The following is a 17363-nucleotide window of genomic DNA, read 5'->3' as shown; positions in this document are numbered from 1 at the left end:
GCCCTGAATGGCGGCGAGGGCGGTGAGGGGCGGAGAGGGGCCGTGACAGGCCGTGAGAGGCGCAGAGGGGCGCAGCAGCGCCATCTCCGAGCCGCCAGGGGGCGCTGCATGGGGGGCACGCACCGCCCACCCGGCGGGAAAAGCATCGCCCTGAGGGGCCGTGAGGAGCCTGAAGGGTTCTGAAGGGGCCGTGAGGGGCGCGAGGGGCGAGGGGCCGCCGGCCGTGACGGGCACTTACCCGCCGCCCGCCGCCGCTCTGCCCCGCCGTGCCGTGCCGTGCCGAGCCGGTGCCGGTGCCGGGACGCGCCGCCGTTACCCCGGCAACGGCGCGCAGAGGGCGCTGCGCGAGGGGGCGGGAGTGGGGCGGGGCCAGCGCGGCGCGGCGCGAGACGACAAGATGGCGTCTACGGCAGCTGGGAAGCAGCGGATCCCTAAAGTGGCCAAGGTGGTCTGGGCGGCGGCTGGGAACGGGCCGGGGGGGCGAAGGAGGAAGGAGAAGCCGAAGCCGAAGCCTGTCCGGCTCCTGTCCGGCTCCTGTCCGGCTCGGGGCCCCGGCTTGGGGCCAGAGGCCCGAGGCCCGAGCTCGTCCTTGTCGTGATGGGAGGTTGCAGTTGCGCGTTGGAAGGGGGAAGCGTTAACGGGGCCTTTACTTCGCAGGTGAAAAACAAAGCACCCGCGGAAGTCCAGATCACAGCAGAGCAGCTTTTAAGAGAGGCAAAGGAGAGAGAGCTCGAGCTTCTACCACCCCCTCCGCAGCAGAAGATCACAGATGTTGAAGAGCTAAATGATTACAAACTTCGGAAAAGGAAGGTAAAAGGAAAAAAATATATATTTCTATAAAGCACCAAAATTTCAGTATGCTTAATTTAAACAGAATGTTCTTCATATTTATTCCTTTGCATTTTTTACAGTTTAAAAACTAGCACTTTCTTAGAAAAACTGTTACTTTTGTGTAAAAGCTAAGTTATGAACATGTTTAACAAAATTTGGTATTACATGTTATGTGTCTATGTTCAGTATGTTTCAAGCATTGCAAGGTGGGTTGCGTACATGTATGTAGCTTCACAACTATTACGGCAGTCGGTATAATGTAACGTTAGCAATCTTGTAGTGCTGGTGATATTTCCACGTCAACTGTTTAAAAAAATTCAGTGTTCATAAGCAGTACTTCTGTTTTGTATAATTAAACATCATCGGACACACATTAGAACAGATTTCTATACTAATCATGCTTACTTTTTGACAGTTGTCTTGAAACAACCATTTTGCATGTGAGATTTGAGGTATATTTTTTTCTTTTTTATTGAAAAGAACTGCTTTGCTTGTACAAATTTATGTACAACTTTTTTTTTTTTTTTTTTTTTTTTTTTTTCTTGGATAACTTCTGTCCTGGATCAATAGAAAGCAAAGCAAACGTATCCTTAGTGAACTTAAAATGTTTTCAACTAGGCTTGATCGGTTACTTTTTAGATACAGTCAACATCTACAGACAGATTTTTTTATTCTTAGGTTTTTTTATTTGCTTGCATGAATTGCAATAACAAGCCACCGCATGTTGGCTGTGTTTGAACTGTGTTTAGCCATGTTTTATACCAATAGTATTCATCTTGACAGCAGCCAAACACAAAACTGTCACCATTGCACTGAGCTGTGAAATTTGTCTATTACATTTGAAGCCAAAGTATTAATTCCAGGGAATAATCATAAGGCAGCATGCTTTAAAGAAAAATGTAAAACAATGTTGTATGGAAATCAAAGCGGATAAACTTATGCTGGTGCACTCAAGTATATTCAGGGTTGCGCAATGGCTAGCTTCTATCTAACCAGGTAGTGCTGCCACTGGGATTGCTAACCAGGAGACTGAAAAAAAGTTCACAATTGTAGTGCCCTCAGTTACTGTTCCATCAATATTTCAGGCATCAGCTTGCAGGAACTTGAGTTTAGTCTTTATCTGTATAGCAATCAACGTTTCTAGCTGCTCTATTATGCAATTCATAGAAAGTGCTGTGTTGAGTATGTATTGTCACATCTACGTAGATATAGAGCGATGTAGGAGAGCACTTGAAGAGCAGCACGAAGGAATTCCAGCTGCTCCAGCCCATACATCACCTTAATCAGGGGCCCAACTTAAATGTCTCTGTGCAAAGCCATAGCATGGGGAGTAAAGAAGAGGAGTTACAGATCTACACACACCTGCAGGGCTGTGACCTCATTGGCATTACAGAGATGTGGTAGGATGGTTCTCCTGGAGTGTTGGGGTGGAAGGACATGGGCTCTTTAGGAAGCACAGACGGGAGTTGAGGAGGGGCTGTTGCCCTCTAATGTAAGCGAGCAGTTAGAGTGCCTGGAGCTCTGCCTGGGGATGGGTGAGGAGCTGATGGGTCAGGATTACAGAGAGGGCTGGTATGGATGACATTATATAGTGGGAGTCTGCTTCCTGCAACTGAGGAGGAAGATGAAGCGGATGAGGCCCTCTACAGGCAGCTAGTAGTAGCATCATGTTCACAAGTCCAGGTGGTCCTCAGGGGAGACTTCAACCACTCTGATATCACAGAATAGTCAAGGTTGGAAGAGACCTCCAAGATCACCGAGTCCAACCTCTGATCTAACACTAACAAGTCCTCCACAAAACCATCTCCCTAAGCTCTACATCTGAATGTCTTTTAAAGACCTCCAGGGATGGTGACTCAGCCACTTCCCTGGGCAGCCTATTCCAGTGACTAACAACCCGTTCAGTAAAGAAGTTCTTCCTAATACCCAACCTAAACCTCCCCTGGCCAACTTTAGCCCATTCCCCCTCGTCCTGTCACCAGGCACATGGGAGAATAGACCAACCCCCACCTCCTACAGCCTCCTTTCAGGTACCTGTAGAGTGCAATAAGGTCACCCCTTAGCCTCCTCTTCTCCAGGCTAAACAACCCCAGCTCCCTCAGCCGCTCCTCGTAAGCCTTGTTCTCCACACCCTTCACCAGCTTCGTTGCCCTTCTCTGGACTCGGATATCTGTCATACAGTGGAGTGTAGGCAATCCAGGAGGTTTCTGGAGTGCATTACTGACAACTTTCTTCTCCATGTGATAGAAGAACCAATGAGGAGAGGTGCTGTGCTAGACCTCATTGTCACCAACGAAGAGGTGGGGAATCTGAAACTCAAGGGCAGCCTTGGCTGCAGTGGCTGTGAGAAGGTGCAGTTTAGGATCCTGAGGCCAACATGGAGGGAGCACAGCAAGCTCGCTACTCTGGGCTTCAGGAGAGCAGACTTTGGCCTCTTCAGGGATCTGCTTGGTGTGGAGTACCAAGGGACATGGCCTTGGAGGGAAGAGGGGCTAAGAAAGCTGGTTAATATTAAGGATCACCTCCTCCAAGCTCAGGAGCGATATGCATCCCAACAGAGAGGAAGTTGTGCAAAAATGCCAGGAAACCTGCATGGATGAACAAGGAGTTCCTGGCCAAATTCAGACAGCAAAAGGAGGCCTGCAGAGGGCGGAAGGAAGGACAGCTAGCCTGGGAGGGTTACAAAAACATTGTCTGAGCATCCAGGGATTAAATTAGGAAAGCCTAATCCTGTTAGAATTAAATTTGGCCATGGACATCAGGGGCAACAAGAAGGGTTCAATAGGTACATCAGTGATAATCAGAAGACTAGGGAAACTTTGGGCTCTCTCCGGAAGGAAGTGGGAGGCCTGGTCACCCAGGATAAATGTGAAAGCTGAGGTACTCAAGGATTTTTTTGCCTCAGTCTTCACTGACAAGAGCTCCAGCCAACATGGACTGGGCCGCAGCAGGCAAAGGCAGGGACTGGAAGAATAAAGAACCACACAGTGTAGGAGAAGATCAGGTTTGAGACAGTCTAAGGAACCTGAAGGTGCATAAGTCTGCTGGACCTGATGATATATGTCATATCCATTGAGGGTCCTAAGGGAACTGGGAGATGTAGTTGCTAAGCCACTGTCCATCATATTTGAGAAGCTGTGGCCATCTGGTGAAGTTCCCACTGACTGGAAGAGGGGAAACATAACCCCCTATTTTTAAAAAGGGAAAAGAGGAAGACTCAGGGAACTACAGGCCAGTCAGTCTCACCTCTGTGCCTGGCAAGATCGTGGGGCAGATCCTCTTGGGAACTCTGCTAAGGCACCTGGGAAATAAGGAGGTGATAGGTGACAGCCAACATGGCTTCACTAAGGGCAGATTGTGCTTGACAAATCTGGTGGCCTTCTACAGTGGGGTTACAACATTAGGGAGAGGGGAAGAGCACTGGGGACTGATGCTGTTTAACATCTTTTTGGGTGACATGGACAATGAAATTGAGTGCACCCTCAGCAAGTTTGCTGATGGTATCAAGCTGTGTGGTGCAGTCAGTGCGCTAGAGGGAAGGGATGCCATTCAGAGGGACCTGTACAGGCTTGAGAGGTGGGCCTGTGTGAACCTCATGAGGTTCAACAAGGCCAAGTGCCAAGTCCTGCACGTGGGCTTGGGGAGTCCCAAGCATAAATACAGGCTGGGTGGAGAGTGGATTGAGAGCAGCCCTGAGGAGAAGGACCTGGGGGTGTTGGTTGATGAGAAGCCCAACATGAGCCAGCAATGTGTGCTTGCAGCCCGGGAAGGCACCCATACCTTGGCCTGTACCAAAAGCAGCATGGCAGCAGGGCAAGGGAGGGGATAGTCCCCCCCTGCTCTGCTCTCGTGAGTCCCCACCTGGAGCCTGTGTTCAGCTCTGGGACCCCAGCACAAGAAGGACATGGAAGTATTAGAATGAGTCCAGAGGAGGGCACAAGGGGCTGGAGCACCTCTGTTATGAAGCCAGGCTGAGGGAGTTGGGGTTGTTCAGCCTGGAGAGGAGAAGGCTCCAGGCAGACCTTACAGCAGCCTGCCAGTGCGTAAAAGGGGCTGCAGGAGAGCTGTGGAGGGACTCTTTGTCAGGGAGTGCAAAGATAGGACAAAGATTAATTACTTTAAATTTAAAAAGTGGATTCAGATTAGATATTCAGAAGAAGTCCTTTACTGTGAGGTTGGTGGGGCACTGGATCAGGCTGCCCAGAGAAGCTGTGTATGCTCTGTCCCTGGAAGTGTTTAAGGCTAGGTTGGACAGGGCTTTGAGGAACCTGGTCTGTTGGAAGGTGTCCCTGCCCACGGTGAGGGGTTGGAAATATATATTTTTTAGGTCTCTTCCAACTCAAACCATTCTGTGATTCTACGCAAGACATCTAGAGTTCATTCCAGTAATAATAATTTGCAAGCCATTTATAAAAAGATTGGTCTGCACAGAAGAAATTTTTTTACTTACAGAAATAATTTTCTTCTCAGACTTTTGAAGATAACATAAGAAAAAACAGAACTGTTATCAGTAACTGGATAAAGTACGCACAATGGGAGGAAAGCCTAAAAGAAATACAGAGGTAATTATGAAATTGTTATAGATCTCTTAAACATTTTAAGACACATTGATAAACACTCTCAGTCTTAGAGGCATGTTAAATGCGCAACTTCTCTTTGCTTTCCAGAGCCCGTTCCATTTACGAGCGTGCTTTAGATGTAGACTACAGAAATGTCACACTCTGGCTGAAATATGCAGAAATGGAAATGAAGAACCGCCAGGTTAATCATGCCCGAAACATTTGGGATCGAGCCATTACCACCCTCCCTAGGGTGAACCAGTTCTGGTATGTTTACAGAGAATGGAGCATTTCTTTTACCCCCAAAGAGATCTTTTTTTTTTTTTTAATTTTGGCATCATGCAAAAGTACATTGTCTTCTCTTTCTGCAGTTCTTCAGGCTAGCCCCAAAAGAGGTAAAGGCTTAATTTTGGAATAGTTGTATACTTTTCAGATGGTAAGAGCATTGGAGAAAAGGATATTCATGTGTTTGCATGCTGCCCATCACAACACTATAGGCATTTCTGGAATGCAAGTGGGGAATAGGTGTAGAAGGCTCCATGATTCTTTTATTAAGCACTTGAAAAATGATTGAAATTTATGTACTTACGAAGTGATTTTAAACACTTGATCTTGTTTTCCAAGGTATAAATATACTTACATGGAAGAGATGTTGGGGAATGTTGCTGGATCTCGTCAGGTGTTTGAACGTTGGATGGAGTGGCAACCAGAGGAGCAAGCCTGGCATTCCTATATTAACTTTGAGCTGAGATACAAGGAGGTGGACAGGGCACGTACCATTTATGAGAGATATATCCTTTTTAGTGCATGGTCACTGCTACCCAAGTTTAGACTTCTTCATTTCTTGCTTGTCTATTCTGTCTCTAGGTATGTCCCTAGGTTCCTTTTTACCAGGGTGTGCTGGAGTAAAACACCATGCTGAGATCCAGCAGTTGGTATTGCACACATGCTTAGTATATGCCTCCAAATTCAGTTAAGTGAATGGACATATCCTTCCACAACAGTGAATATGTAATAGCACTCATACTTCTGGCTTTTTTGCAGTCAACATTTATTTCAGTTTTCTCCTCCTTAACCTTTTCCCTGACCCTTGTCCGACTTCTATTCCTTTTTTAAAATTCAAGTTCTCGGTACTGAACATGAAGCCTTTGCATGCTCAGAGCTGTTTTGTATTCTTCCCAGTTTTGTCCCTTGTATATATCATTCATCGGAGTTGTTTCATATAGTCCCTGAGCTTGTAGTCACTGGGAAGAATACAATTTGAGATGTCCAATTCAAGTGATACTGTTTCTTTAACATCGCTCTACTTGTTATTGTTCACCCTGATGTGAAGAACTGGATCAAGTATGCTCGCTTTGAAGAAAAGCACTGTTATTTTGCTCACGCAAGGAAAGTATATGAGAGGGCAGTGGAGTTCTTCGGGGAAGACCATATGGATGAGCACTTGTATGTGGCTTTTGCAAAATTTGAGGAGAACCAGAAAGAAGTAAGACTTCCTTACATCAGGCTGGTACTAACTATCCCCACAAGATTTCTTTTTGAATATCAAACTCCAGGCTGCTTAATGATCACTTCAATACTTCTGTTTTTTCCAAAACCTTTGAGGTCTTACTGTAGTCTGAGTTAAGGAATCAATTTTTTGCCTAGCTTCTATTTGTCTTTTGGTGACATTGAGTAAATATATTCTAAGAAAGTAAGCACAAAATCTATGAAACCTGAAAACAGCGCCTTTAAATCCAATACATGTCCTCAGATTTATAAGTTTGACACTCTATATCAACTGACTGCTTGATAAAAAGAGGAATTAAATTAGTCATGTACTTCCCAGATGCTCTTGTTGAAGTGCTCGGGCTATTTAGCAATTCAAAACATTCTCTGAACCCCAAACCACAGACCCTTAAAAATATTTTAAATATTGCAAACCTGTAAATGACTAAGTGATGATAGATTTTGGTATTTACAGATTTTCCTTTCCCTTCAAGTCTTACTCTTCAGGGAGATTTATGTTAGTCCTGTACTAAAACAATCGTTTACTGTAAATACCGCTAAAAGGTCATTGACAAACTAAAACACACGTTGTGGGATAGGAGAAGAGACGCATTCCAAATACAATTCAAGTGATGTTTAATGTTTTCAGTTTGAAAGAGTAAGGGTGATCTACAAATATGCCTTGGATAGAATTCCAAAACAGGACGCTCAAAATCTCTTCAAAAATTACACCATCTTTGAGAAGAAGTTTGGAGATAGAAGGGGAATTGAAGACATCATTGTCAGCAAGAGAAGATTCCAGTATGAAGAGGAGGTGAAGGTACGCATTACAGATATTTGCTGGGCTCATCATACATCCACCTGCTGCTTAAGGGAAGCAAGTGTCTTATGATAGGAAGGCTGACTTTTTATTATATTTATTATATTACCTGTGGTACTTCCGCCAAAAAAAGATCCCAATAAATGTTCTTCGTGGAGACAGAATTCCATCCACAGGCAAGAGAACAATGCTCATGTTCACTGCTTTTTCATTTCTGCAGTCTAATGTAGATGGTGGAGCCAAAGTTTTTGATTGCACTGAGAACTCATTACTCTTCACAGTTTAGCTTGTAACTTATTCCTTCACTTCTGTTATGCAGTAACGTCTACTCATTCGTGCAGAAATACCTTTTTGTAAGGAAACAGATGTGCCATACCTATCTACTATTCACCAAATTGCTGAATACTGCACATTTCTTCATTTCTTATTCTCATACTTTCTTTTGCCTTCACAAAGAATGTAGGTAAAAATAAAAACAGAGAAGTAAAGACACTTTAACTGACCTTCACCTCCCCCTCCCCCTCTCAAAACCTCTAGCTCTAGCATACTGGAGACTGACAGTTTTTACTGATATTTCAATGATTAGTTTTAAAAGAGAAATTCTACATAGAAACTGTAAGCAAAGGAACAAGTTTTATTTTCAGTTACTGAAATTTCTTTCCCATTTATCTGCTCCCATCTTTCTGAAAGGCAAATCCACATAATTATGATGCATGGTTTGACTACTTAAGGTTAGTTGAAAGCGATGCAGATGCAGAGACTGTCCGAGAAGTATATGAAAGAGCCATTGCCAACATTCCTCCAATTCAAGAGAAGAGACACTGGAAGAGATATATTTATCTTTGGATTAACTATGCATTATATGAAGAGCTGGAAGCAAAGGCCAGTAGTAATTTTAAGTCTTTTTCTTTCCCAGGTATTTTCCTTACACTAAATAGCTACAGATATGTTAATACAAAAAAAAAAAGTTGTCATTTGCTACATGATTTGCTATTTAAATCTTTCCCACTATACACGACACACTTGCATTTGTGTGTAGCATCTTTACATGGGAGACAAGTATTTAAGCTTCACTAGCTATTTCTTTTGTTTATCTGTCATATAACATAAAATTACAAATACAATGGTATTACAAGTAATATAACAAAACTACTTAAATTTTGCTTTGGTGGCCTTTCGAGACTTTACCTTGTTATCAGTCATGTAACATAGCTGTGCTTTATCTCATAAAATCATACTTCACTGTTTGGTAAAAAGAAAAATATTTTTTTTCCCTCCTAAATGCAACACTACTGGTTTAATTGTATCGTTCTTAATGAGGAACCTTATTTCAAAAGACTTACTGACCCTCAGAAGTTACCGTCTTTGAACTGTGCACACAGATATATAGAAAATATATAGACTTTTTAAGTATACATGATTCTAAATTCCTGTGCTTAAAAATACTGTTCTGCATTTGGTAATCACTGTGTGATATAAAACTATGTAATTACTGTACCATAATCTGAGTAGTGAATGGAGTATTTAGTTTTGCCTGTTCTTACAGGATCCAGAGCGAACCAGACAAGTTTATCAGGCATGTATTCAGCTCATTCCCCACAAGAAGGTATGGCTCCTTCAAGTTCATATAAAGTCTTGGATTAAAAACCTTGGTACGGAGATCCTTTAGGTTTCTCCCCCTGCTTCTTTCCACTACTTCCTGGTTCAGAAGTCCTTTAAATTGTCTTTAATCAGGCATACTGTAGAAAGCAAGGTTGAGGTGCATAAGCCCCTCCATAATGCTACTAGCACACTTCTGAAGACCCTGCTCAAGAACAAGGGAGGTATTCATCCATGGTTTTAAGTAGACTCCCTTCCGGATTCATAAAGTTAATTTTCTAAAATCCATAGTGTCTCCCCCCCTCCCATTTAAGGCATTACGTGTCTGTAACTTATATCATCACTGGGAAACAGTAGGCTACACACTGATGTCAGACTTCCTCATACAGACATGTAATTAGTGTTTCATCAGTAACTTTAAGTTATCAAGAATGCTATAAAAAGCTGAAATATCACATACTTAGGAGACACTTTAGTGCTGTTAAATGGTAGAAGATTGTTTTATCTCTTCTTTACCTAACTTTACTCCTCAAGTTAGTTCTTTCATACTTGTTCTCAACCTATTTGTTTGCAGTCTTTGCAAAATATCTGTTAGTCAATTTTATATAGTTACCACCTCTTATAGTAACTATTTCTAATTGTTTACCTAATCCCAGCTGTGGGAGGTACATTTCATAAACCATCATTAGAGTTTATATTCTCCATTACAGTCTTCAAGATCTGACTTTCTGACTTTTTTTTTTTTTTGTGAATTTTAACTAAAATATCTGCATGGCCAAACATTGAAAACAACCAACACGTTGCTTTGGAATGTCAAGAAATCTTAGTCCCTGTACTTAGTCCTTCTCTAATCTGTCATTCATCACATCATGAGTATCAACTAGGTGAATTAGTGTTAATCTGTAATAATTAAGAGTTGATTAGCTTTTTTTTTTTTAGTAATAGCTGATATTTTACCTATCAGTTGATTGATTTACTGTTTTCTTTCCTTGGAGAGACTTCTGTCCTGGCTATTTTTACTTTCCATCCGTGGTAGAGTAAATTGTCTTGGTGTAGAGAGTTTGTTTTGGGTTGCAGTCTCATCTTTTTCGGCAGGAAAACACAGAAGTCAACTGCAGTAGCAATAATGTGTCTCTGTGTGTAGACAGCGATGATTTTTAATGAATGTGCAAAATTTAATTGCAAAGCTTCCAACCTAGGCATCACATTGTTCTTTTTCTTTCAGTTTACATTTGCCAAAATATGGCTGCTGTATGCACAATTTGAAATACGACAGAAAAACCTTCCACTTGCCAGAAGAGCTTTGGTAAGCTTTGGTTAATTCCATAAGTGACTTTGCTAACTAATAGTAACAAGGGAATGGCATTAAAAGATCTTAAATTGTCCTTTATAAATCACTGTACTAATCCACTTAAAAAAGCATCCTAGAAAATCTGCAGGGACCAGTATTTACTGTCACGTATGATTTAAAAAGAAGCATAGCTTGATATGATGAATTAGCCATGGACTGAAATGAATGCATCTTTCCCGTTTCAGCTGACAAAACATACATCTTAATAGAAAGGTACCCAAATAAGCTTAGTACACTTGAAATTTTTTAACCGCTGGTGATTTGTTTCAACGGTACTTGAACTGACAATAGCTATTTAAAAACCCAAATCAGTAGGAGTTTTTTGACTCTCAGAAATTAAGACTTGCATAGTAGATTAAATCCTAGCTACTGGGTTGCTGACAGAAGCAATCATGGGGTCTCTGGGGCAACTCAAGAGCTTCTGCTGAGAATTCACTACGATGTCAGAGAATGATGGAATGCATTTTGGCAGAAAAACCTTCTAAAATGAAAAATTTGCTTTCTCCTCAGTTCAGATATTCTTAATAATTTGGGTGACTGTTAGGAATTTGGAGAGAAAGTTAGTAATAGTAGCAGTTGAGGTGGCTTGATTTTGAAAAGGAAGTTGATTGTATACATGTCACAGCAATGATAAGATTATAAATGTGAATGGCCCTCTGTAGCTGACACTGGATCAAGTTTACCCTCTAACGTGCTAATAAAACTTTGTCTGTTGAGCTTGACTCCTGCCTTTGGCCGGGGGGGGGGGAACAAAGCAGAGGGATTAAGTCCACTGTGAGACTATTAATGTCTCCCTGCAGGAGAGGACAACCATCTGTCTTGAAGCACACTTCTGTTCTAGCTTAGTTTAAGATATTTCCAAATTACCTTAGTCACCAATCAGCATCCTGCTTCCAGCCCCCTTTTTTTTTTTTTAGGCATGATAGTTTTAATATATTCTGAAAAGGCTGTTTTGGTCGCTCTGTTGGTGCAGCCATAATCTTTTTTGTGGGGGGATTGGACCTAGATTTGGCATACAGTTAACCTTGCTTTTGCAGTAAGTTGATTTTGAACCACCTCTTTGGCAAGAAGCCTTGCTTCTGTCCTGAGGTGAGTATCTAGGTCTCACACTGTCACCATGCAGAAGAACAGGTCCAACTCCTGATCCTGAAGCTCTTGTCAGCATGCAGGCAGTATATTGTTATGCCTTATTTTTCACTGGCTGCAGATGTTGCATGGATTCTTTGTTTTCTCAGTGTTTGAGGGATGCTGGGACTTTGAGACAGGAGCCAGGACAGGCTGAAGGCTATGCTGCTTAAGAAGTATTAATGGGGTGGGCCATGGTGAAGAACCAAGCATATTTTGAAACAGTAAATGCATTTTTAGAGCTGGAGAGACCTAATGGTGACCAAATCAATATTTCAGAGTTGTGGTTTCCTCCATTTTTGTTAAGTACCAAGATAGGCAATGTGTACTGAAGTTGTGCAGGAGAATTGCATTAAGGGAATTTAGTCTCAAATTACTTATTCATAGCAGCTTGGAGGAGCAGAGGTTCCAGTACCTAATAAATAATACTTGTCTTCAGAAATGTGTCAGAGTGAAGCTCACTATATACATGTCACAGATGTGGTCAGTCTTAACTATTGCTTCAAAAGATTCCCAAATTAAAAATCAGAAACTGATTTTTCATAGCTTGGTACTTGTGGCTGAGGACAGGCAGTTTTGTTCAGATGCTGAAGCATACCAAAACAAATTTGGTTTAAACTTTCTTCTCCATCTATCCATTACTGTAAGTCAGCGGTCAGGTAATGTGGACAATTCTCTATGTAATGATGCATACCACTGGTGGTCCAGGAGACAACTGTTTCTCTTGGTATAATTTGTTTTATAAGATAATTCAGAACTGCTTACCTGGAAGACTGGCACAGACTGGTACTTTGCTTTCTTCAGCTTTTGATGCAAGATGAAGCGTTCATTTGTTGAGCCACGGTGAGATTCAATTAATACTTCATGGGAAGTTGATGTTATTTAAAAGTGTAACCAGTCAGAAATTTTTCTGTTTTCAGGTTTTGTGGATGTTTTATGTATGCACATTCATTTTGCAGACATTGATTAGATTTCATATTAGCCCTGACCAGTGTCTTAAAACAGACTCCGTTCAAAAATGCATTTCAGTTAAATACCAAACAGTAAAAAGTTGTTTAGAAATAGCAGAGTTTGTTTTCTTGTTTGTTTTGTTTTTTTCCTCCTTGGCAGTATCTCTAAGCGTTTTTTGGCTTTTGGCTTCTTAACAGGGAACATCCATAGGTAAATGTCCAAAAAACAAACTTTTTAAAGGTTATATTGAACTGGAGTTACAACTGCGGGAATTTGATCGTTGCCGAAAGCTGTATGAAAAATTCCTGGAATTTGCACCAGAAAACTGCACATCATGGATTAAATTTGCTGAACTGGAGACCATCCTTGGTGATACTGACAGAGCCCGTGCAATATATGAATTGGCTATTGGCCAGCCCCGGCTAGACATGCCAGAGGTAAGGGGGAAGATGAACTTTACATTTGAGTAATTTTAAGGTATTTGTTACATAGTGTGGCTAATTAAAATGTAAATGATCTAACAGCTTGAAAGCTTGAACAGAACTGCTTACCATAGTGGCCTAGTCTGTGTCTCATTAAGGTACCATCTGTTTCTTAGCAGGGTACATGGGTCTATAAAAACCCATGACAAAGAATGGAGAGAAACCTGCTTACAGGAGTAAGCTAAATGGATTATGTGGGCAAGATTTCATATTACTTAGTCTTGATCTTAGCTAGTACAGTGAAATAATACTCAGATCTCTGAAATTCATTTTTACAATGTTCACATTTATCCATGCTCCTCCATTAAAAACTTTTTTTTTGGCATTATCTCTGTTAGATACAGGGTAGTTTGAAGAGGCTGTGAATGTAAGGAGAGACTTCTGTTTTGCAGGTTCTTTGGAAATCCTACATTGACTTTGAAATTGAGCAAGAGGAGTATGAGAAAACAAGAAATCTTTACCGCAGATTGCTTCAACGGACACAGCATGTTAAGGTACCCAGAATACAGAATTGGGCTTGAATCGAGTCCATGGTTGATAGAAAGCCTTGACTGCTTTGGTTGCCTGGCTGTCTGAAATTGACTGAGAATGTAAGTTCAGTCTCATGCCAGTGGTATTAAAAGGGAAAAGAAATTTCTAACTTTCCTATAACAAAAGGAATATCTTATATGAAAGAAGACTGTGTAAAAGCTTTGGAAAGCAGCCCTCTTCCTGCTGAATTGCTTTGGAATTTTAGATGCTAAAACATTGGAAAGAAAAATTAGTTGTGATTTTCAAGGTATAACTTAGTGCTGTCATTTGACTGAATTCAAACAGATTTATCATGACCTGAAATAAGTGCAAGATATTTGTCAGAGTTGCTTATGTGAATATTCTGCCTTGTCAAAATGAGGTAAATATCACACGTGAAACAAACATGAAATTTCTGGGTATCTGCTTATAAAAAAAGTACTTTAGACTTGCATTGATATTTCCTTTTTTGGTTGCTTTGTTTTCTTTTAAACTATCACTTAACCTGTGATTTTTGTAAGACTTAAGGATGGAAGTTTCATCTTGATTTTTGTTTTTTTTCTGCCACAGGTATGGATCAGCTTTGCACAGTTTGAACTATCTGCTGGAAGGGAAGATAGTTTGTCAAGATGTCGGCAGATTTATGAAGAGGCTAATAAGGCAATGCGAAACTGTGAGGAGAAAGAGGAAAGAGTCATGCTTCTGGAATCCTGGAAGAACTTTGAAGAGGGATTCGGAAATTATACCACCAAAGAGAGAATAGAAAAACTTATGCCTGAAAAAATAAAGAAGAGGAGAAAACTGCAGGCTGAAGATGGGGTAAGAGGAAACAATGCAAGTATTCTTTCTGAATTCTTGATGGCTTTATGCTCGGATCTGATACGACAAATTCAGCAGTGATGGGTGCTCTAACTGTGTACCAGTATTACTGCTCTGATTGAAGACAAGCATTGGCCTGAAGTACACACTGCCAAGCTCCTTGCTCTTCAGCAGGCCAGGCAAATGAAACTAGCTGTAGGTAGTGCTATACTAACAGTGTTTTGTAACTTGAAGAAACTAGGCAAGCTGTTCATCACATCTGCTTGGTTGTTATGCACAGCAGAAGTAGTATAGTCTCACACCCATTCAGCTTACTGGTTTTAGCTGCTATGGATGTTGTAACAAATATTACTTTAATTTTATCTCATTTTTATGCTTATTAGAAGCATCTTCTAATAGCTAACATTAACATGCAAATTAAACCTGCTTTGTATTTTTTTTTTCCCTAGTCTGATGCTGGCTGGGAGGAATATTATGATTATATTTTCCCAGAAGATACTGCCAATCAGCCTAATCTCAAACTACTTGCAATGGCTAAACTCTGGAAGAAACAGCAACAGGAGAGTGAAGCTGCAGAAATGGATCCAGACAAAGACATTGATGAAAGCCAGACTTAATATGTTGCCTTCCCCTGTTCCTTTTCTTGAGTGTTGTACAGTATTTTCATTGGTGATGAATAAATGTACTTGAAGGGTTTTACTATTTTTGACTTCAGAGAATTTTTTTTTTTTAAAAAAAAAGCATTGTATTGGAGGTGATTCTCTTTTATAGTGTCTTATTTCTAGCAACTGAAAGGCAGCATCCTGAGGCAAGTACAGGAATCTGCAGCTATTACTAGCAGTCTGAGAACTGTAAGAAGGGAAGAAGCAATGAGCAGAAGATTTTTCTTTCATAAAGTCTTGGGGGGAGTCTTTTTATTTAAAAAAAAAAAAATCATTAGTACAATAGAAAATGCTCTTGTTCTTGGCCAGGAGAAGTCCAGAAATGTTATGCAGGAGGGTCCCGTGTGGCCCTGGGTGACATTCCAGGGCAGGAGAACCCAGGTGGTTCTCCCGACCCTGCCAAGTGAGGGGCCTGGGCCTGGTCCCAATGGGGGGGGGAGATGGTGGGTATCGGGTAGGGGGTGTAGGTGAGACGCTCGGTGAAGGTAGGATGCATTTGCTAGGGATGTGCCTGCAAACATGGGAATGCTGAGAGGATGAAGTTGGGGAAGCGCTTCCCTTGCTCTTGGGGTGTCTGCTGGTGTGGGTGCCTATTTGAAGTGCTCACAGGATGAGTCTGTGCAATCCTCTGCTTACCCTGGTAAGTCCTTCCAGCCCTGTTTTGTCCCATGTTCAGTGATGTTACTTTATGCGGCTGGCTGGCCAGCAAGGAAAAGTCTTGCTCGTATGGTCTTGTCCTTGGGTTACTTCTTAATCATTTTTCTCAGGTAAAATTAGATGTTTGGGTTTTCTAATCAGCTATGTAAGTTTATACACTCTCTATTAAAGCCTGATTATTGAGTGTGTGTGCTTTTGTTTGCTTTGATAATTTCAGTGCAACTTGTGGTTGTGATGCTGATGTATATTTGTGCCAATTCTTTCTTGTGAAATCTTCCTAAAAGCTTGCACAGTAAATCAGTGCTGTTTGTAAAAACCAACCGTGTTGTATTGACGTAAAATGTGAAATCGAGCTTATCTAAATTTATGGCTTTTATGCCTTCTGGGCTTTAATTTTGCCAGTAGTCTTTAATTTTTCCAGTGGGAGGCAGCTGCCGTGGTCCAGTTGTGTCCCGGCAGCCAAGCACAGCTCTCGGCTGGCCGGGTGTGCTGGGGCACCAGGTGGCAGCAGAGACACTTCGTCTGAGGCTTTCTGCTCGAGTGCAAGTTTCAGGACTCTAGTCTTACAGACTGGGAAATAGTGGGTGCTGGGTGCGTCCTGGGACTTGTGCACAGCTCGAAACGTTTGAAACATACTTAAGATCTAATGGGAACAGCTAAAGAAATCTCTTCTGCAGTAGTTTTTTCTTAAAATTGTGGATTGCTGATTTTGAAAGAGATATTTGGCGCACACGTGTTTTTTTTTTTTTTTTTTTTTCTGCTGGCACAGAGTAGAGAAGAGGGTCTGTAGGGTAGCTGTGACTTCTAGGGCTTGCTGGGTGAGTCCTTGGGCTTCACAATCTATGCGCCTTCTGGATAAAGCTCTCCTGTTTTGCACACCTTACCTCAAGCCTATTAAAGATTTTTCTCAAAAATATTTGTAAGTGAAGCTGAATGAAGCAATGTTATGGTGATAACTGACTTCAAGCTCTTTGCTGAAGGCTGAGGCAATCTTTGCTTTGTCTTAAAGACACAAGCTGAATGAAGAACACCAGATAAAAAGAGGAGCGAGCTGCTCCTTGTGTGGGTGTTACAGAGCACAACTGTTTCTGGTCACTTAGACTCACACCATTCCCCTTTTCCTGCTCCATGCGTGAGCAAGGAAGAAGCAAAACATCGGGTGCATGGCTGCTGCTTGGAGGCAGGTTGGGGTGTGAGTTGGCCTGGCAGCAGGATGGGGTGCACCAAGCTGGGAATTTGCCTGCCTGCCCTGCCCTCTGAAGCACAGTGGTGCCAGTCTCTCTCCAGGCAGCCTGCTGCAGTGCCTGGCTGCTTTACTGTTGGACCAGCCATCGTGGAAAACCATGCAAGCCTTGTACAATGGGACACGTGCCACGCTGTTGTCTTTCTGATGGCCACAGGCAATTTGTTTCCTGTCTGCTGCTGGTTTGCTTACGTGAAGGAGGACATGGTGCCTCTTCTTCCTGTGTGTGAATTGTCACAAGTGTCACCCAAATTGTGCAAGGCGCT

General features: G+C 42.0%; 1 protein-coding gene across 1 annotated transcript; it reads left to right on the top strand.

Annotated features, from left to right (window-relative positions):
- The first annotated feature begins 340 nt into the window (after positions 1-340).
- Positions 341-15265, top strand: CRNKL1 (crooked neck pre-mRNA splicing factor 1). Its single transcript, XM_035320963.1, has 14 exons — positions 341-445; positions 658-810; positions 5302-5393; positions 5499-5657; positions 6015-6181; positions 6698-6876; positions 7528-7698; positions 8389-8580; positions 9245-9304; positions 10523-10603; positions 12922-13161; positions 13599-13700; positions 14287-14535; positions 14985-15265. The coding sequence occupies exons 1-14, from the start codon at positions 398-400 to the stop codon at positions 15150-15152; spliced, it is 2061 nt and encodes a 686-aa protein (XP_035176854.1). The 5' UTR covers positions 341-397; the 3' UTR covers positions 15153-15265.
- Positions 15266-17363: the final 2098 nt, after the last annotated feature.

Source organism: Oxyura jamaicensis, chromosome 3 (assembly GCF_011077185.1).
Source record: "Oxyura jamaicensis isolate SHBP4307 breed ruddy duck chromosome 3, BPBGC_Ojam_1.0, whole genome shotgun sequence".
Lineage (NCBI taxonomy): Eukaryota > Metazoa > Chordata > Aves > Anseriformes > Anatidae > Oxyura > Oxyura jamaicensis.
The sequence above is the reverse complement of the archived record's forward strand: the minus strand, read 5'-3'. Positions and strand labels throughout refer to the sequence as shown.